Source organism: Abramis brama (genome assembly GCF_963993115.1).
Source record: "Abramis brama genome assembly, chromosome: 11".
In the NCBI taxonomy this organism is placed as follows: domain Eukaryota; kingdom Metazoa; phylum Chordata; class Actinopteri; order Cypriniformes; family Leuciscidae; genus Abramis; species Abramis brama.
The window spans coordinates 14059944-14080849 of record NC_139973.1 but is presented as its reverse complement, the minus strand read 5'-3'; the positions used below and the strand labels follow the sequence as shown (position 1 = coordinate 14080849).

The 20906-nt window shown below is 37.7% G+C and overlaps 2 protein-coding genes across 4 annotated transcripts; one reads left to right on the top strand and one right to left on the bottom strand.

Moving 5' to 3' along the window:
• The first annotated feature begins 416 nt into the window (after positions 1–416).
• On the top strand, positions 417–13259 carry il12rb2 (interleukin 12 receptor, beta 2a). 2 transcript variants are annotated; one of them, XM_084129016.1, is made up of 16 exons: positions 417–558; positions 834–941; positions 1691–1933; positions 2373–2487; positions 2621–2796; positions 3854–3987; positions 4890–5031; positions 5742–5827; positions 6228–6426; positions 6593–6772; positions 6875–6973; positions 10137–10292; positions 10457–10594; positions 10693–10792; positions 10868–10955; positions 12513–13259. In XM_084129016.1, the coding sequence occupies exons 2-16, from the start codon at positions 872–874 to the stop codon at positions 12882–12884; spliced, it is 2298 nt and encodes a 765-aa protein (XP_083985142.1). In that variant the 5' UTR covers positions 417–558; positions 834–871; the 3' UTR covers positions 12885–13259. The 2 variants fall into 2 exon arrangements, with proteins under 2 accessions (XP_083985142.1, XP_083985143.1); XM_084129017.1 differs by lacking the exon at positions 834–941 and having other exon boundaries at positions 426–558.
• A 1246-nt stretch (positions 13260–14505) lies between these two features.
• serbp1a (SERPINE1 mRNA binding protein 1a) lies at positions 14506–20484 on the bottom strand. 2 transcript variants are annotated; one of them, XM_084129019.1, is made up of 8 exons: positions 20115–20484; positions 18680–18863; positions 17944–18084; positions 17785–17853; positions 17573–17647; positions 17108–17279; positions 15840–16025; positions 14506–15554 (listed from the first exon to the last, which is right to left on the bottom strand). In XM_084129019.1, the coding sequence occupies exons 1-8, from the start codon at positions 20365–20367 to the stop codon at positions 15495–15497; spliced, it is 1140 nt and encodes a 379-aa protein (XP_083985145.1). In that variant the 5' UTR covers positions 20368–20484; the 3' UTR covers positions 14506–15494. The 2 variants fall into 2 exon arrangements, with proteins under 2 accessions (XP_083985145.1, XP_083985144.1); XM_084129018.1 differs by having other exon boundaries at positions 17785–17856; positions 20115–20474.
• Between the last annotated feature and the right edge of the window lie 422 nt (positions 20485–20906).

Sequence of the window (20906 nt, the reverse complement as noted above, 5' to 3'; positions counted from 1 at the left end):
TAATTAATTGGTTAATAATGCATTACACCCAACACTTATCATGATGAATTTTATTCAACCTTGTTTTGAAGCAAGGGAAGCCCGAAGACCTGTTTTGTGTTTTGTGTTTATTCTTGATTGCAAGGCTTTGATTATAATTGTCACTAGTCATTCCTTTTTGTGCAGGAACATGTCCCCATCATATATGCCCTAGGATAATTTTCTCACAATTGTATAATTTATAACATCATAAGAAATATATTTTTTACAGACCACAAAATGCACTTTGTAACAGTAAAGACCGTTATGTTTACCGTCATCTTTCTCCTACTTCAAATTGCAGACATTAATAAAAACATTCCTGACTAATAGTAACCTAATTCTACAGTAATAGGCTACAGGAGGTTACTGATGTCACTCATCATTACTCATTCGAGCTCACGCAAATCAAGCAAGACGTCGCGCGCTCTCAGTTCTTCAAGAGGAGAGAGAGAGTAGATGCGCTTGACGGCTGTGCCCCGTTAAAACCCACAATCAGCACAAATGGCCAAACAGAACATTTTTGTCCCATGGGCAGGGGTAAGTATACAGTCATGTTATATACCACCAAATCTTTAAAAGTATGCTGGTCTTCATCTTTAAAAAATTACGCGATAAAGACGCGAAGCGACAAACGCTCTGCCCTAGACTAGTAGGCTACTTCGTTATGCACTGCTGAACTTTAGTTATCTTCGTTTGTTGTAGAAAGAAGTACTTTTCCACTTGTCTATATGATTCAAGAGTGAGTTGAATTTCTCAATAAGGAAGTACAATGGCAAGGCAACGCTTATAATCGCATGAATGGTTGTCCGCAGAGGGTCTTGTGAGTTTGTGATCTTCAGCACTGAGCTCGATGTCTTCTGAATGTACGTGTTCGCTCCTCGTCATGTTGTGCTTCATCCTGGCTGCAGGTGCACATGGAGGTATGAGTGTGGCATAATCATTTTGAATTTAACATTTTCTTCATCTTCGGGCAATTTTATGGCTCAGGATTTGATTTAACTATTCAAACAAAGTTTTCTCCGTTATTTGAAGGCCTTGGATACTTTTTCATGTCATTTATTTTTGCTACTTTTCAAAAAGCATGAAAACTTTTAATTGGTATATGTAATGCTAGCTATGAAATTACAGCAGCAGCAAGACTAAACAATTTTATTAAAAAAAAAAAAAAACTTTAAAATGCTTTTTTTATCATTGTCATGTCATGTGTATTGACTTGGATATTGTAGTCCACAGGGCCAAAACTGCCTATAATTCAAAAAACACCCATACATCATAAGATTTTATTTTATTTAAATATCAAAATGTAATATTTAGAAGAGCATCGTCAATAAGAATGTTTTAAGAATGAAATATGACATGCTAAATTTGTATTTTATTTGGCTTCTGCATTCAAATTTGTTTTATTTTCTTTTAGTAGGCCTATTCCTTATTTTTAGTTTAATTTAATTCTGTATCTTAGTTTCAGGAATTGTTCTGTATTACACTATTTAAACCTAAGGATGTAAGCAAAGTTTAATAATTTAAGAATTAACCATCAATAAACCCATAACTAATCTGAATATTGGATGGTAAGGAGGAATGTCTGGTTATGACCCTGGTGCAAACACTATCCTGTGCTATTCCGTGATGATCATTTTTGTTGCTCCCTTTGTTTTTCTGCATCTTACAGGAACTGTGTGCACTGTAAGGTCAAGCACAGGCAAAGAAGTCCTTTTAGGTTCCAATTCCACAATCTCCTGCGTCTTCAAAAAGGAATGCACCAAACAAATGTTTCGGGATGAAAAAATTTATAAACAATTCCCCAGTTCAAATGAGGTGTCTGTGTATGTCGAGAATTTAACAACGTTGAGCATCTTCACCTGCAAATGTATGGAGGATCCAGAGCCATGTGGAATTGACATCACTCCAGGATGTAAGCTTCTAAATTTCTATAACATGTCTTTATTTGAGGGTTCCCACACACATAGAAAGTCTAGATGCATTTCCAAGTTACTCTGAGCTCTGAAATCAGCTATAAGCTGCTCTTTGTGAGTGCAATCTTTATATAATGATTTTATCCTAATCTCAAAAGTCTGAGAGGTTAATTGGTCCAAAAGTGTAGTAACCGTTTTACATAATAACACATTACTTCACATAGCTTGAAATGTGTCCTTTAGAGATGCAAAATAAAAACACAGAGAAATTATGACCAGAGAGATAAACAAATGCTTGAGAAGTGTTTAAATGAATCATTGAAACCAAATTAGTTGGAAAAGTGCAGTATGATTTGTTTCGCCCTTTGGGAAGAGTGGAAACTATGAAACTTTGAAGTGAAAACTCATGCATGATACAATCATGTGCTTCTTTTTCAGACCCTCCAGATATTCCACAAAATCTGACCTGCATTCGAAAAACGAAATCTGGCAATGTCAGTTGCACTTGGACAACAGGAAGGGATACCAAAATCATGACCACATGTCAAATACGGTTAGTAAAGAGTCAAATAATCTTTTCAAGGAGGATCTTTGAGTTTATAGATCATATGACACAACCCAAAGCAGAAACACAAGTAAAAGTTTCATTAATTATGTCGCATGATGTTTTACCTGTGCTTTTTCAGGGTTCAAGGTGACCCGCACCTCGGCTATAAGAGTCTTATGAACTCTACGGGATTTTGTTGGTCCACATTCCCCATCAAAAGCTCAAAAATGTCACAGCTTATCGTGTCACTCAATGTCTCTAATAGCCTGGGTTCAAAAACATCGGGTCCCCACACCTTCACCCTCAGCAATATAGGTAAAGAAATTTCATTTGTTCATTTGCATTTAGGATGAGTTATGCTTAATATAGGTGACTGAACTGATAACTTTGTCATTTCTGCATAGAACAGTGGCAAAAGCCTGTTTACTTTTTTATCACTTTTTCATCCTTAAAAATCATTAATTGACAAGCCGTTTTCTGTCCGCAATGAAGGCATAAATGCTACGCGATGCAAAAAATCACAGGCAGTCATTCAGTGTGTGGAGGAGTTTTCTGTTTGCATACTTGCAACACATTAAAGCAGTGGTTCCCAAGCATTTTGACTCCAAGGCCCCGTTGGTTCACAACAATATTTGAAGGCCTGGTTGTTTAATAATATTTTGTACTTACAATTTTTACCTGATAAAATATTTTAGATATGGTATAACTAGAAAATGCATATTCATTTTCATTAAATGGCCATGTTTCTATTATTTAATTTTTTAAGTCTAGATCACACTTTTAAAATGATTCTCCTTCGGATCATCCAAGTTCGGAAATATGGGACTGAGGGGCTGAATTAAAATAAGAAATGAGTTTATTAGTTTTTAAAGAAATCTAAGTCATCTTGAGACCCCCTTGGAAGTTTGCTGAGGCCCCCTCGCTGGCTGAGAACCACTGTACTAAAGAATGAAAAACTAGAACAAATACTTGTATTTTCTCAATTTCTCTGAAGCGTCTCCAGACTTTTCATGGTTTATTTGTGAAATTTACATCACATAATATCAGATGTTTCTCAAAAAAAAACTAAGGATAGACAAATTGTTAGCTATTTATGACTATAAACTCAGATTACATGGAAGACATATTTGTTTTTATTGCGTGTCATTTTGCAGTTTTGTGGGTTGGGGGATTCCAAAGAATCAAAATTGGGTCAGTTTTACAAAAATTGGCTGTTTTTACACCAACCCACTAGTTGACGTCATTATTACAGACGAATGCAGCAAAAGATCTTATCCTGACTTTTATTTAAAAACATAAAGAATTGCTCTGCATTTCAGCTGTAGAGTTCTGTAAACTGAAAAAGATGCATTGCTTCTCTGTTTATGTACAGTAAAACCCTCAGTGCCTGAAATCATTCATGTGAACTGCTCCTCCCAATGGTGCGCCCTACACACAGACCATCACAGCATGGACTTGGTTGAAGTCCAATACAGAGCGGAAAATGGGAACTGGAAAAATCTCCAGGTAAAACGTCTGATTCTAAAATGTGTGTATTTTCTTGTTCAAAATCTTATGTTATGATCAAACTGAAGTGGTATTCAGAATCAAGCCACATCTGCTCTTCTATCCTGGTAAAGCTGATAAAGAAAAATGCAGAGTTGCAAAAATGTCACAGACAAAACCAACAAAACCTCACAAATTAGTTGGTCGCTAAACCACAAGCCCTCCTTGATGACTCAAAGTTGGAATCAGAAATGTCAAGAAAGTTTTTTTTTTCAGTCTTATCGTTAGGAAACTGAACCGCTGACTGTTGCTCTTCTCACAATGTATGTATTGATGTATCTTTATCAATGAAATGATTTCAGTAGTGTTAAATACAGTACAGTACAGCCAGCTTGGGAAGAATACAAAACAGTTTCCTTAAAAAAACTATATAAAAATATATATAAACTCTTGGAGGTCCAGAGATGGACTTGTTGATTCTAAACCTGAAGATGATTCCCACAAGTGAAAGTGCTTCTGCCATTTGAGCGCTTAAAGGGATTTTATTCTCTTTATTCTGAATAATTTTATGAATATATTATGGCATTTTATTCTGTGTATATATATTCATAAATGAATGCAGAATAAACTATGTCACGTTTTCAACAAAAAGCATTAAGCAGCACAACTGTTTTAAACTTTTAAACTCCATCTACAAAACAGAAGCTCACATTTTTTATTCTCCTTTTGTGTTTCATGAAAGTAGGTAATAAGTAAATAATGACAAAACTGTTTTGGGATGAGCTTTTCCTTTAAATGCAGTCTACATAGGAATGGCAAAGAAGCATTCAAACATTCTTTAAAACTACTGAGTTTTAAAACTAAACTAGATAGATCTTCATAATTAAGATATCACAACACATCATATTATGCTGTCTCCGTAGACTAATGCCAGGAGGAATTTAAACATATCCAAACTGCAGCCAGATACCATGTACAAGTTCCAAATCAGGAGGAAAATAAACCATACAGTAGGTTTGTGGAGTGACTGGAGTAAAGTAAAGGAAGCAACAACCAAAGAGGAAGGTAAGTTATTACATACATTTCTTGTAAAGATCTTCTTTGGTCATGTTTTTGTAATTATGGGATTTGAAGGCAGTAGTTAATTTGTGCAGTATTGTGTAGTTAAATCTTTTAAAGTCAACAGAAAGGGATTAAATGAATGTATAGTTATGCATGTTCTGGAAAGAGTGCTTGATGGTGTCATAAGATAAGTTGATAAGTTCGCTACTGACGTAGGACGTAGTCACACTTTGTCAGCAGACCTCAGGTGTTTCAAATAATAGGGGCAAAAATAGATGATGCAAACTTGAGTGGTGAAAGGTTTTTGAGGAGAAGTGATTACAGAAAAGACTTTCAATTTTGAAGGGAAGTACTGACTTCTGTTGAAACATATTCTTTTTTTTGGTGGAGATTATTTTAGAGAAATAAATCCCACAATCCCACAATCTTCAACATTTAACTCAATTTACATGTGCAGTGAAAGAAAAAAGCATGGTGGATTGTAAACTAAATGTTTTTGTTTATTCTCTCTCTCTCTCTCTCTCTCTCTCTCTCTCTCTCTCTCTCTCTCTCTCTCTCTCTCTCTCTCTCTCTCTCTCTCTCTCTCTCTCTCTCTCTCTCTCTCTCTCTCTCTCTCTCTCTCTCTCTCTCTCTCTCTCTCTCTCTCTCTCTCTCTCTCTCTCTCTCTCTCTCTCTCTCTCTCTCTCTCTCTCTCTCTCTCTCTCTCGTTTTAGCTCCTGACAAGGAGCTTGACGTCTGGTACCTCCAAGAACCGAACCCCCCACAATCTAAAAACAAGTGTTTCCGCATATTTTGGAAGGTATGTACCCCGCTTCTACCAGCATTACAATTTTCTTTTTGTATTTTTTTTTAACGGTGCATTCTCTATGGACAGGTCATTATGCAACCCCCTCCCCCTGCACTTTACTGTTCACACATGCCCTTAAAGGTCAAACCACCACTAAGTGATGGCTTCCTTAGTGTGAATTGCACTTTCCCAAACACATTGTTACTCTGAAACCAAAAGTTAGTTCATAGTCAGTTTCAGTTTACAAAAAGAGTAGTGGCTTAGAGGAAATGATGGATTTGAGAATTCTCTTTCAGTGTCATATTTGTGCCTCATGTCTTTAATGGCTGACTCACATATTTTTGTTAGATCAGTGCATTCAGAAATATCGAACTGCATGATTAAAAAAAAATGCCTTATTTATTTGTTTTAGGAACTGAGTATATCAGATGCCAAGGGGAAGATTCAAAAGTATAATATAAGTGTTCTGGAGCAGAACAGGAAGAATAGTTCAAATGTATTTCCACCCAGCAGAAATAAGAGCATTTGCTGCTTTGACTGTTCTGTGTCAGTGTCTGCAGTTAACTCAAAGGGTCAATCTCCTGGCAAATTTATTGAGCTGCATTCTCCAGGTAAGCCATTTTTAATGTGAGAGTAAAGTTAATGTGAGAGAAATAATTGTGGTTTTCACATTATCAATACTGAGCCAGATAACTGGTTTCACTCAAACTCATGAGTAAAAGATGCTAACCATTTGGTCAATATAGCAAAGTTAAGCCATGTTTATTGTGTTCACAGTCCTTTCGGGTTTCCTGCAACAGCCACACAAACTATTGAATAATCATAGCGTTGCCCTCTCCTGGCAGAAAACTGCCATTGCAGGCAATATATCTGAGTATGTAGTGCATTGGTATCCAGTTGGAGACATTGAGGGGATTCAGTGGATTCGAGTGCTGGATTCCACAGCTAACATTACAGGCAAGTTTGATTGGATGATATGAGTTAAGTCAAAATTAGCTGGTTGGTTTCAAGAGAAATAAAAACGTTTTCTCTCCTTGTACTTTTCTGCTGTCTGTCCAGGTCTACAGCCTCGAGAATGCTATCAGGGTGCAGTTACCGCTCTGAGCTCATCTGGTCCCACAATGGCAACCATTAGTGACATCTTCACATGGCAGTCAGGTTAGAGGCTTAATGCTTATTCTCCAATCCGGAAATCTTCATCAAAGAGGTTTAAGTCTGTATACAGGCCGTATTCTCCGTTGAAATATCGGTGGGAGGTGGGGGGTTGGGGGTGTTGAAATAGAGGTCCGGTTGAGGGGTCCCTCCTTAGGCGCTGGGTCTGAATCAGAATATATAAATATATATCACTACTGTTCAAAAGTTTGGGGTCAGTACGATTTTTTTTTTTTTTATTCAGCAAGTATTGCATTAAATACTTGGCAGTAATTACATTTATATCTGTATTTCAAATAAATTCTGTTCTTTTGAACATTCTATTCATCGAAAAATCCTGAAAATAATTGGTTGCCACAAAAATATTAAGAAGCAATTTTGTCAACGTTGAAAATAGTAATGTTTCTTAAACACCAAATCAGCATATTAGAATGATTTCTAATAAGCTGCAAAATGGCTTCTTAAAATGTAACTTTGCCACCATATAAATAAATAACATTTTAAAATATAAAACAGTAATTTTAAATTGTAATAATATTTCAAAATATTTCTGTTTTTAGAGTGTTTTTAATCAAATAATTGCAACCTTGGAGAGCAAAAGAGACTTCTTTCAAAACATAAAAAACATATTTCACTATATATATATGTATATATATATATTTACACACATATATATATATATATATATATATATACACATACATACATACAAGTATCTTCTGCTCACCAAGGCTGGATTTATTTGATTAAAAATACAAATAAAAACAGTAATATTGTGAAATATTATTCCAATTTAAAACAGCTGTTTTCTATGTGAATATACAGTAACGTGTAATTTATTCCTGTGATCAAAGCTGAATTTTCAGCATCATTACTCCAGTCTTCAGTGTCACATGATCCTTCAGAAATCATTCTAATATGATGATTTGATGCTCAAGAAACATTTATGATTATTATGACCGCCGCTAGCGTAGCTAGCGAAAGCGGTCATATAGGGATTGTCAAATTTTTTTTTTTTTTTTTTTCGTCATCTACTGAATTTTTCGTCAACGATACCAGGGACACCGAAACACCGGGGAACATGAAATTTGGTGGGCATGTAGCCCCACTAGACTTTTACGGAAAAATTTCGTTTGGTCCCCGGGGGCCACTCCCCCCCCGCGCTGGGCCCCCCCAAACCCAAAAAATGCAGTTTTTCCTAAATAACTACCTGAACCGTGGCACCGAGGATGAAGAAATTTTTATGGTATGTTGCTCTTAAGGGCCCACATCAACCTAGCCCATAATCACTCATTTGTGATTTGCGCCCCTCCCATAAAAAATGAAAATGCAATATTATTCTGCTTTAATCGCCCCTATCTTCAGTTGAGATGTTCAGAACTGCACCATATTTCATGTGTATGATTAACTTGACATCCTCTGGGGGTATGCTAAGTTTCGTAGAATTTCATCCATGGGGGGGTATAAAATAAATTCATTTATGTGCACATTTAGTGACTGTACACTCATCGGCCTGTAGATGGTGGTGTTGAGCGAAGGGTTGCTGGTTTAGGATGATACTGTCACTAAGGTTGCCAACTGTCCCGAATTAGGCGGGACGTCCCGTATTTTGGGCCTAATTTATTTGTCCCGTGCGTGACCTCATGTGTCCCGTTTTTTGACAAGCTGATAAACCACTGACTGATACAACAGCAACAACAGCAGTGCTGACCACGACACTTGAGAATGATCACCGACACCTGTCATCATCCAATCACAGCTTTTTTTAATCACTGTTTTGAGACAAATCATTGTTTGATTTGCGAACATCCTCTGCCGTCTGGTCGCTTCCGCTTCAAGCCGGACTCGTCTCGCGCTAACGGTAATTTCCTTTCACTGTCCACGTTTTGATTTCGGCTAATCAATTTTGGCGAATGCAAACAACGTGATTATTGTTCATGAGTCTAACATCCAGCCACGCAAGAAAACATGTAATCTACCTGAGGGAATAATATGCTCAAAAAACATTTCTGATTATTATTAATGTTTTAAAGCTTTTAGAAAGTACATAGAAAGCTTTTGTAACATTATCTTAACTGTCACTTTTGATTAATGTAATGCATCCTTGCTGAATAAAAGTAGGCAATTACTTTCTTTATTTTTTTTCCCAAAAAATAATCTTACTAACCCCAAACTTTTGAACTGTAAGCCTAGTGTATAATGTTAAAAAAGCTTTCTATTTTAGATAAATGCTGTTATTTTGAACTATGGTTTGTTTGTAATGTGACTTTTTTCATGTATGACATTAAAATTATTTTTAGAATTAAATACATAAATAGGTTAAGCAATACAAATGTGTTTATGTCTGATAACCTTTTAAACACAAACTTAACTGCAGACACTGAAATGACGTACACTGTGTGATACAGTACAAATATTTTGAGTGTCCCTCATTTTCCTATAAATAACCACGATTGTCCCGCATTTTCCTTTTCTGAAGTTGGCAACCCTAACTGTCACACACACACATGCAGGAATACAAACAAACGCAAGCATGCACACACACTGACATCCACACGCACAGACACACACCCATACACACACATACAAATCCACATGCACAGACACACACACACAAACACACGCGCACACACATGTACGCATGCATACATACACGCACAGACACACACACACAGACACACACATACACAAACACACACACATACACACACACACAGACAGACATGCACATACTACAACTTTTTTTAGGTATATACATAAACGCGCAATACAGCCAAATTGCTCCACGTCATTTATTTTTGTGGAAAGCCAGTGCAGGCCTGAGCGGCGGTCATATTTTGTACCGCCATGCGGTACATCTAGTTATCAATGTTGAAAACAGTTATTTACATTTTTATTTCATGATGCTATGATGAATAGAAAGTTCAAAAGAACATTTACAGCATACTACAGACTGGAGTAATGATGCTGAAAATTCAGCTTTGATCACAGGAATAAATTACAGTTTAAAATATATTAAAATAGAAAACAGTCATTTTAAATTGTCATAATATTTCACAATTTACTGTTCACAATATACAGTATGTACAATATATATAGTGTGTATAGATAGATAGATAGATAGATAGATACTCTCCTGATCATAATCCCTGTATCTTGGATTTCACAGCTCCAGAACAGGGTCCAGTTCCTCAACTAGACTGGAAGAAGAGTAAGCGCATGCAGGTGAAATGGTCTGAAATCCCTCATGAGAAGAGTCAAGGCTGTTTGAGAAAATACACCGTCTACTTGATGGACAAGTTGAAGGAAGATATAAAGAATTACAGTAAGCTTAACTTACCAGTCTAGATATTTACTGTTGCCTCTCAGATGCTTATTTTTACATTTCTTTTATAAAGCAACACAACATAAGACTGCTGATTGCTTGGGATGTTCAGCAATATTAGTGTGTTTTAATAGGAGCTTTCTGATGCCTAACTTTGATTGTAGATGTGGACTATCCAAAGAGAGAGAATATTATTAGAGATCTGTCACCAGGACAGTGTTACAATCTGTGGGTCACTGCCTGGACAGATGCTGGGGAGGGACCCAAAGGAAGTGATCTCCCTTTCTGCACACTATCAGACGGTATGCATTTGCACTAGACACGGAACACACAACTCGCTTTTGTGAAAAAAGATGTCTCTCAGCCGTTTTGATAAGTGACCTGTGTCATCTTCTTTCAGCTGAGCAACTACTGTCCCATGTGATCTTGGCTAGTGGAGCAGTATTTTCGGCTTGTCTAATCCTCATTTGCATTTGTCAGTTCCCCTTTGTGCATAGAAGGTAAGAAACAGCAGAATGCTTTAAATCCACAGAGAAAATATTGTTATTTAAAACCATGTCTGTTCTGCTCGATAGATTCTTAAATAGTTGCAAGTGTCTGCAGCCTACAGCTATTCCAGATCCAGCAAACAGCAGTTGTGCAAAGACGTACACTGATGACCAGGTAAATGTATGGAGATGCCCACTCAGGCTGTATTTTTGAAACTAGTGAGCTACAGTAGCTTATTGGAAAGCATTTATGGGCATCCAACCCCTTTCAAGTTAATATTTCAATAATTTAATTGGTTTTCTGATGTTGGTTAATGGTCACATGACATGCAAGTAAACAGATAAAAAAATCGAATAATTTTCGTTTCTCGTTCTATGTAAACATTGCTTATTAATCACATCATCTTCGTCAGTACTTTATGATTGGCTGAAAGCAGACTTCTTGAGTCCGTTCACATGCTCATACCAGTAATATGCTTTGTTCACACTTAGCATCAAAATGCTAATTTACTGCTATTGTGGCTTTGGATCCTAACAGTCCCATACGGTAGCCTAGAAATCTAGACGCACCCTAGCGGCAGCAAATCTTGATGTGGGTCTGGCTTGCAAAAATATATGAAAATATACTGCAAAACATAATACATTTCCATAAATGGGAAACTAGTGCTTACATTGTTTCAATATACTGCAATATGCATTGACCATTAATGGCTATATATATATATTAATACATATAACATATGTATAATTGAAGACAAAAATAGCATTACATGTAATATTCACAAATTTGTATCCTTTATTCTGTACATATATTGCACATACATGTTCCTATATAAATGTGAATGTATGTTCACACACGTATATATGCACACACACTCACGGTATGAGTTACAACAGATTTCTAGTTCACAGCATTCTTTGCTTCTGACTGTTAAAAGAAAAGCATAAAGTTAAAATTAAGTGTTATTTGATGTTTTGCTCAATATAAATATAGGGGGAGATCAGTTGATGTTTAATGTTCTATTATTTTGGAATTTAAAAGATTTTCTGGTATGTCTGAGTTTTTGGGGTTACCTTTGTGCTGAAGAGTAGAGCCAGTGGTGAGGTTGACGATTGGCCAAACACCATTGAGACTATGATTACTATATTTTAGCTTGAAAATATGGAACATTTATAGTGTAAATAATAAAAAATAATAATATTTCTCTATATACGTGTATTTATGCTGCATGAGTAATTATATATCTGCAATATTTTACACATGCGGTACCATATCTGATCACATACTGTATACATCTATATATTATGAAGTGTATTACTGAATATAAAATTACATACATTATGATATATTGGTAAATATATTGTCACGTATTTTTCAATATATGAAAAGAGGCAATTCCCTATGTATTAACACAACATTTTATTTTCAATAAAAATTATTTTCAAATATACTGTTAAACCATTAAATAAATTGATCATTCATATATTGGGAAATATATTTTCTTTTCATAAGGGGTCCTCGGTCACTATATGGTTTATGTATAGAAATGCTTTCTCCTTTTGTGTTTCAGAGAAGAAAGAAAGCTTTGTAATGACTTCAAGATGAATAAATTGTGTTCTCATTTTCCCAAACATATTGCAGTAGTGGAATTGTTGAATGGTGTAAATCAGAACTACAAATGTAATTCATTAATCATTCCCCATCTGTTCCTCTTCCGCTGTCTCCACATAGGGTGAAACTAAATTATACCTTCACCAATATGAGCCCAGCATGAGTGAGGAGCCCGAAAATATAGAGGTGGAGGAAGTTCCCAACTACAGCTTCACCTGCATCTACATCAAGAGCATGTCTCAGGAGTCCAGCTCCTCTGACGCCACCCAGACCACCAGGACCACAGATTGCACAGATGAATACATCTCCACTAACGGCGCAATAAGTGGAGGAGAGGAGGAAGAGGACGAGGAAGAAGAGGCATGTTTGGACGAATTTGAATTCTTCCCAAGCACTCACAGCCCTTTCCTGGAACCGCTGGTTTTAACTGGAGGAAAGTTGACACTGGATGTAGTGAAAATAGACTGCAGTGAATTTCTGGATTGCACGTGATCTTCCACAGGCATTAAAATTTGACCTGACTGCGACTGTAATATGGATACTGAAAAATAACCTTGGACATCCCAAAGATAATTTGTCGGTCAAAAGACAAACTTTTATCTTCAAACATCTCGATCTGAATCCCAGGCACAACCGCGAGGAGCTCAAGCTGTAATGGAAGTAGCAACAGATATTTTCTTCCATACTGTAACATGCATCCGAGTGAAACAGATGAAAGAAGAAAGATGGGCGGGGACTTGGTTCTGTCTCTCTGTTGTTGATTGGATGGAGGCAGAGATGCGAGATTAGTCGACTGCAAGAAAGAGGAGGGGTTTAAACAGACCATATGATTGGATTAGTCTGGCATACGTTACAAGAGAGAAGTTTGACGTTTCATCAGATGATCGAGTGATATTTTAATTAAAAATTTAGGTCGAAAAATGGATGAATCGTTCACGATAAGATCAATAACATGCATTAAGAAAGCTTGTATGGTTGTGTTTGAGGGACGTGGCAATAGGCTTCATGGAACGTGACAGAAGGTTGAAACAAAAGCAAGGTTGACTTCATATTCTTCTCAGCACACATGGTTTACCTCAGGTACTTGTCTCTGAAATGCTGATGATCTAACAGACTGGTATCGGCCTATCAAGAGTAAGGATACTTCATGAATGTTAGTTGAAAAGGTTTTTAGGAGATATTCTACAGACTCATTCTTTCCACCAAAACACTCAGCAGTTGTCCAACACTAACCCTTCACTTTAACTGTTTTACAATATAGCAATCAAAGAAAATATTGCACAAGCATCAATATTGTGGCAGACAGCACTCATATCTACAACTCATCTACTACTCGAACGCGAGATGTTTGACCAATCACACAAGTACATTTGTCATTATCAGTTTTTCATCAGCTCAACTGAACACTGTTCTAATGTAATGTTTTTGATTGCATGCAAACCTTTAAAGTCAAAGCATCAAGGACAAAATAAATAAATGTACTTAAAAAAAATAAAAAGAGAAAAAAAAACACCTGTGGTTTCCTGTCATGTCAACTTTAAAATGAAATGGTAAATAGGTTTGTGGAGAGATGGACATGAAAATAGTTGTTCCTGTGTACTGCAAAACTAATCCTAATAAACTAGATTTCTACATTTTCTAGTGGAATTTTGCACATCTCCTCCACAAGCCGCACAATTTAATGCATCATATCCATAAATCAAATGTTAGAAACACGAGCAATAGAAATACTGATAGTTGCCAAATGCTTTTGCAAAATGAACACTTGCAAGTTAAAACCCACTCAAAAAGAAAATTAACCAATTTAAGGAATCATTAAACAAGTGTCTGGTTATTATAGTAACCATTTATAGTACGGCCTGTCATTGACATCCATGTTAGCTAATCATTAACTAATGTTAACAAATAGCAGTTTCTGTACGGTTTTGTTATTTCTATCCCAAAATCAATCTGAAACCACTTTAACAAACACTACATTATAGCATTAAAGACCCTATACAGCTAATAACAGGACCAGTATCAGTATTTTTTTCAGAGTAGTTTAGACCATCATTACAAGACCAAAGTCAGAATCAACTTCCTCTTTGAATTTAAAGGCCACACAACACCACCGTATGAATCGACCATCTTTTAATTATTGACAGAGGTCTAATAGCAGGGTAGGAATTCACACATCATAGCACTCAGCTGTTCCACACTGAACAGGAAGGCGTTTCTTTCAGATCAATTATGTAGTAGAGCTGTTGTAAAAGCAATGGGGCAAAAAGAAAATGTCATTTCTAAAAGGATTTATCCCTAACCTGGCTCACATTCTGCAGTAAACAGGAGTGCGGTGTGTAAACTTGCTTGTATTTATACTAGAACTTTGTGTAATGAGTATGATACTATCCTGAGTCACCAGAATCAAGGGTATCAAAAGATACTATTATTTACTTTACAGTGGTCATTTGATAAAAGACACTTTTTGTGGCGAGGGCAACGGCATCATCTGAATTATATCTTGGCAGCAAGGTGTCAATCATGAATTGTACATTTAATCAAAATGACAGCAGATTCTGTTTTAAGGCCCGCTTTCAGGGAATAGAGATGTTTAATAACAATGAACAGAACCTGCAGTAACAGGAAGATCTTATCTGAGAAGGGCTGCTCTGTTTCGAGGCAGTTGTGTGTAAAAAGCAAGCAAGATACGGGACACCTTATGATAAACTGGTGCATTCTTCACACCTATTTTTGGAAATACATTTTCAAGCAGCAGTACAAAAAGTATCCATGGACAAGGCATAATTGCTGGAAAAAAAAAACAACAACAAAAGAAACGCTGTATGAAAACTTCCCTGCTACCTTATTTCTAAATACAAAACCTCAACCAATAATTTGCTTCAGGATAGCAAGAAGTCCGTCCTTTGTTTTGTTTTTTTGTTGTTTTTTTATTTTTTCATTTTTTTTCTAAAACAGGTAAAATTCAGTCCTCAGGGGTGAATCGCATGGATGACAGTCTTCCATCATTTCATCTGCTGAAGGATCCATTAGCATGCAAGCCTCGTAGACAAGGACCCGTGGAGGAGTGTTCCTCCTGGGCGAGCCGAGTGGCATCTGGGCAGCTTAAGCCAGGGCTGGGAAAGCCTCTGGGTCGTCCACGTTAGGGACAGACACTCCACCAGCCTAAAAAGCAGAAACATTTGAGTCCAAATTCAGGTTATGGTTAATCTCTGAGGTCATCTAGCAATACCAGCCATAGATGTTACAGCCAGTCATTTGATTTCCATCAGGCCAGCTTCTTAATGTTTTGCAATCCTAATAAACATCTGTTTTATGTTCTGATTGGTCCTTTAAATCAAGTCACGTACAGAGATTTCACATGATTCTTTAGGAATCATTCTAATGTTGATTTAGTACGCAAAGTGGTACATGCGTACCTGCAGATACTCAAATGCATAGAGACTATACCTTGTCTGGCCTGCGTTCACGAGGTGGTCTGGCAGCAGGGGCCCCACGGGCACCTCTGCCACCTCGTGGTCCCCCACGACCACGCCCTGGGCGGCCCAGGTCCCCAAAGTTAATCTCCAGCTGGGATGTAATGTCATTAGCTGGCCTGCGGAAGTGGTGATCCTCAGCGGCATCATCACCAGAGGCCTGCAGGAAGGAAGCGAACATGTACACTAAATAAAATCGCCCTTTTCCATTAAACAGGGATTAAAGTCCAACAAACTATTAGTATTCATTTCTCAATTGGGATAAAAAGGACTAAAAGCAACAAAAGACAATGAATGTGATTAAATGTCTTCATAATACACAGCCTGAACTCAGGCTGTATTACTCGTACCCGCAGGTTTCACGCTCACACCAAAAGCATGGGCACCACTGATCTATATAAGTGGCGCGCACACAAAGCCGCCTCTCAAATATCTCCAGAGAACAAAATTAAGTTTTTCATGGCTTATTGCCCTTAACCGACAATTCGGAAGACCATCCAGTGTTATTTTACTATTTAATTTCTGTAGTATTTCTTACCCAAATACTACTGTTAGATCCGATCTGAAATGTTTATTTCATTTGTCTATTTATTCTATTGTTTATATTTGTGCTATAGTTTGCAATTTGTTTATTAGTTATTTTATTAATGACTGTTTACTGCAGGGTTCACCAATCTCAGTCCTGGAGGGCCGCTGTCCCTGCAGAGTTTAGCTCCAACACACCTGTTTGAAAGTTTCTAGTATGCCTAGTGAGACCTTGATTAGCTGGTTCAGGTGTGTTTAATTGGGGTTGGAGCTAAACTCTGCAGGACAGCGGCCCTCCAGGACCGAGATTGGTGAACCCTGGTTTACTGTATTATTTGTAAATTTAAGTCAAAGTTTCAAATAAAGCCACCCTGTGCAGTGTGTAAGCTATTGAAAAAATTACCCAAACAATCAAAAAACTATGAGATAAAAAATAATCTATACAGCAGTATATATGGCAGTTTTCCCATGATATCGAAAACAGTCTCGCATATCAATATTTGTCAAAGTATTGTATCGAAGTTTTAAATTCCAGTAGATAACACTACACAGTAGTGAAGGGAAAACAATCAGGTTTCTCAACCACACTTCCAGGCTACTTAAAAGCATAAATAAAAAATGTAAAATAAATAAAGTTAGAGAATGGTTAGTAGCAAAAACTTACATTCCACATGAAACAGAAACAATGGAACACAAAAACACTGTCGTTTTACTTACATCCTCAGCCTTGGACTTGTGCAGAACATATCCTTTCTTCCAATCGGTTCCCTCGTTGGCTTTACGAATGTTGAATTCCACTTTGGCTCTCTCTTTATCCTGTTGGGCTTTATATTCATCCAGAGTCATCTCCTTAGGGCCTTCTTCTTTAACCTCCTCAGACTCATTCTCCCTGTGAAAACATCACATGAAAATTAAGCTAAAAATTCTGCACCCATTTAGTCCATGAATCTCAATTCATCAAATAAGTAGTACTTTGTTCCTTTAGTAACTGTCGAAGACTAAACGTATGTTATGCTTTTAAAAAGAGCCATTGTTCCTAAATCAATACTAATGTTGCATTCCACATTTTTTTTAATTACAGGCGACAACATATGCTTATAGTGCTGGCAGAAGATAGAAAGCAATGACTCAGCAATGCCGTGCTAATTCAGAGCTAAAATGTTCTCTGTGTGTTCTACACACTTGTTCTCCGAGTCAGCAGGTGGATGCTCCTCTCCTTCAGGGGTGTCCTCGGTGACATTTGATTGGTCAAGCTCACTGTAAAGGGAAACAGAAATGTATCCAATTTCACAAATCTAATATAATGAAGCAAAACACCCTCACTGACCAGTCTGTGAATCAAATTCATCTGCGTTTTCAATCTTGGCAGATAAAGCGTCTGTTGCTCCACTGACCTCAACTCATCCTTAACGGTGCCCCAGTTATGAGATCCACCTCCTCCGCGTTTTTCTTCTGCTTTCAGGCTGCTGAAACAAAAATTAACACTTAGCTTTGAAATGTCACACACGGGCGGCGTTATCATTGGAGCCAATATGCGGATGCAAATAACTTACGATCGGTCGCTGCCGCTGTGTCTGTCAAACTCTCGTTTACCGCGCGAGTCAAAGCCGTCAGTCCTGCCAACGCCTCTGCCCCGGCCTCCGCGTCCTCCTCTGGCACCTCCACGACCCCGGAACGGCCTGTCACTGACAGACCTGAGGAGGAGAGATAATGTAGCTGTTAGATGTCAGTCTTGTTTGCTAAAATGATTCAATTTTGGGGATTCTGCTACTCAATGAATGGATCTTTATGCAGGGAAAAGAATGTAAAACAAGTCGTGATGAAACAGAAGTAGCGACAAAGCTGTTCTTACATATTGTGGCGTACATCCAAATGTAATAGATAATACATTTAAAAAAAGAGTAGGACGGGGACTTTGTTCCATGCATTGGTTGTTGATTATATGTTGAGATGTGAACAGAAAAGTGGAGGAAGATGAATGTGAGCTAGAAGCGGCAGTGTTTAAACATACTAAATGATTGGAGAAGCCTTGCATACATCGTTTGAGTGTGTCGTGTTCACCGAAAGATTGAGATGACATTTTGCATAAAGAATATATGGTCAAAAATTATTTAAAATGTAATTGTTCACAAAAAGTTTTTTTAATGTCATGCCGACTTTATCAGAGATAACCCCCCCCCCATGAAAACAGGCTTTAAAAACCAAAGTATACTTCTGCTGGCAAATTAAATGTTTTCAATACAAAACTTCGTTAAGGATTTACAACACAAAAAGGGTGAATTGACTCACTTCTCCACGGAGAATTCTCCACCCTCAGCAGGTTTTTCATCAGCGGGTTTGTCAAAGCGTCGTTCACGTGGTGGCCTCCTGTCAGGCCGCCTGTCAGCTGGTGGACGACCCTCCCCCTGACCTCCCTGCTGCTGGGGTCCCGGCTGTCCTGGCTGCTCCGGTCGGCGGCCCATTTTTTTCATGCCTTCAAAACAGAAACATGACAGATTCAACCAAACACCATTACCAACAACTATCAAAGAAAACAATGGCCTTGTGCTGGAATAAAGAAGAAAAAGAAAAAAACATTCAGACAAAAAGGTGTTCCCTTAATGTGAATCATTTTAGGCGAGGCAAAATTTTAAACGCACTTTACTGTGTACAGGTAAAAACACTAAAAGGAAAGTTCCCCAAAAGTTGAATTTGTCATTTACTTATCCTTAAGTTGTTTCAAAACTGTTACTCTTCTTTAGAGTAACTCAAAAAAGCATAAAAACATATTTTGTATTTCAAGAAAAAAAAGGTTTAAAACATGAGGGATGAGAAAATGATAAATGCAACTTAATGTATGGCCAATCCCAAAAAACTTATGTTATTTCTTTGTCTGTATCTTATTTACTTGCATAGGGGAAGTCTATTTATCAATAGTTTGGTTTTACATTAGCATGGCAATAAAGTTTTCTTGTCTCCAAAATAATGGTTTGCGCCTCTTGTGACTGACTGTGACTGATCCCACCCTCCACCTACCGAAATAGACGCTCGCGATCGTGCTCAGCCCAACAGCTGATCACGCACCCGCCCGCGCGCGCACCTGTTCACGAGCCCGCTGCCTCCTCATCCAGATCAAACAAGGCCACTGACACCCGGAAAAAAAACTTTGACAACCCTACCTTTAAAATTAGCCAGTCTGACGCGAGTTTTAAGCACGTAATGAAGGTAAAACCGGCTTTAGGTAAATAAAAATAGGAGGGTTTTCAATGGGGAGTGTCATGTCTGAGAGGACGGACTATGTTGCCTCACACACGAGGCTGGAGCTGCAACGCTCGAGCGCTGATTAAAAACCACGTGATAACAGACGGACTGTGCATTCGTAGACTGTCAATACAATTTTTATTTTTACTAATAAATGGGAGAGTTATACTAGTCTGTTGAGTAAAAAGCACAAATATAGCCGACATTAAACAGACTGATGGTTATCATTTAGGCCTGCACTTCATTTAGGATCTAGAAAAGAATTACGTTAAGTAGCAATAGGTTCTACTACATGCATCACTTAGAAACAATGTATGGAGCTAAAAATCAATTTTAATGAAAGAGCTGCACGTTTTTGAAGTGTCGGGCAGTTTCATAAACAATAGAGTTGTGCGCGACCTCATGGGCTTAGTAGCGCCTTTTGCAGACTGCTCACTTGAGGAAAGAGTGACCAAATAACGACTTTAACACAAGCGATATTTACCATCTTTCTTGAGAGGAACGGGAGCTTGTGTCTCTTCTTTCTTGTCGAGAAGCGGGACTTTCCTGTCTTTCTGTGTCTCCTTTTTGAGCTGCTTTGCAGCCTGCGCGGCGGTCTTGGCGGCACCAGGAGCGGTCGCGTCCTTCTTCTTTTCTGCCTGCTTTAACGCCTCAAACGGATCATCTTCATCATCAAATAGCTGGGCGAACCGATTGGTTACGACACAGCCGAAGCCTTCTTGCAGTTGTCCGGGCATGATGGCCCCCTTTCAGCAGGATTCTCCTCCGATTCTACGGGGCTTGTGCGAGCGCTTCGCTGCTAGATGCCACAAGATGGCTGGAAAAGACTCATGCTTCTCTTCCGGCGTGAAAGACATCCGGGACTCTGACCGCACAGCAGTATGGGACATGTAGTCTCATTATTTACCCCAGAAAAAAAATAATGCATAAATGATTGCTAATTTCAACATTTTTCAATGCCATTAAAATTTGTTTCACAAATACATTCTACACAATAAATGATGTTCCAAAACATATTGTGTTAAATAGTGTTTTTATATTGAGTATTTCATACATAGGCTATATTACAAACTATGTACATTTGTTTTTTTTATTTCTTACTGTCAAAACTTTGTGACAGTAAGGGCCCCTGAGGCAGGTCATGGCCCCATGACCGGAGAAGAAGTCTTCTAAACAGCTCAAAATAGTTTTGGACTAATGGAGTAACCCATCAAAGCAACCATTCAGCTGTCTTTGTGACAAAAATGTTACATGTCGCAAGTTAATTATTATCTGG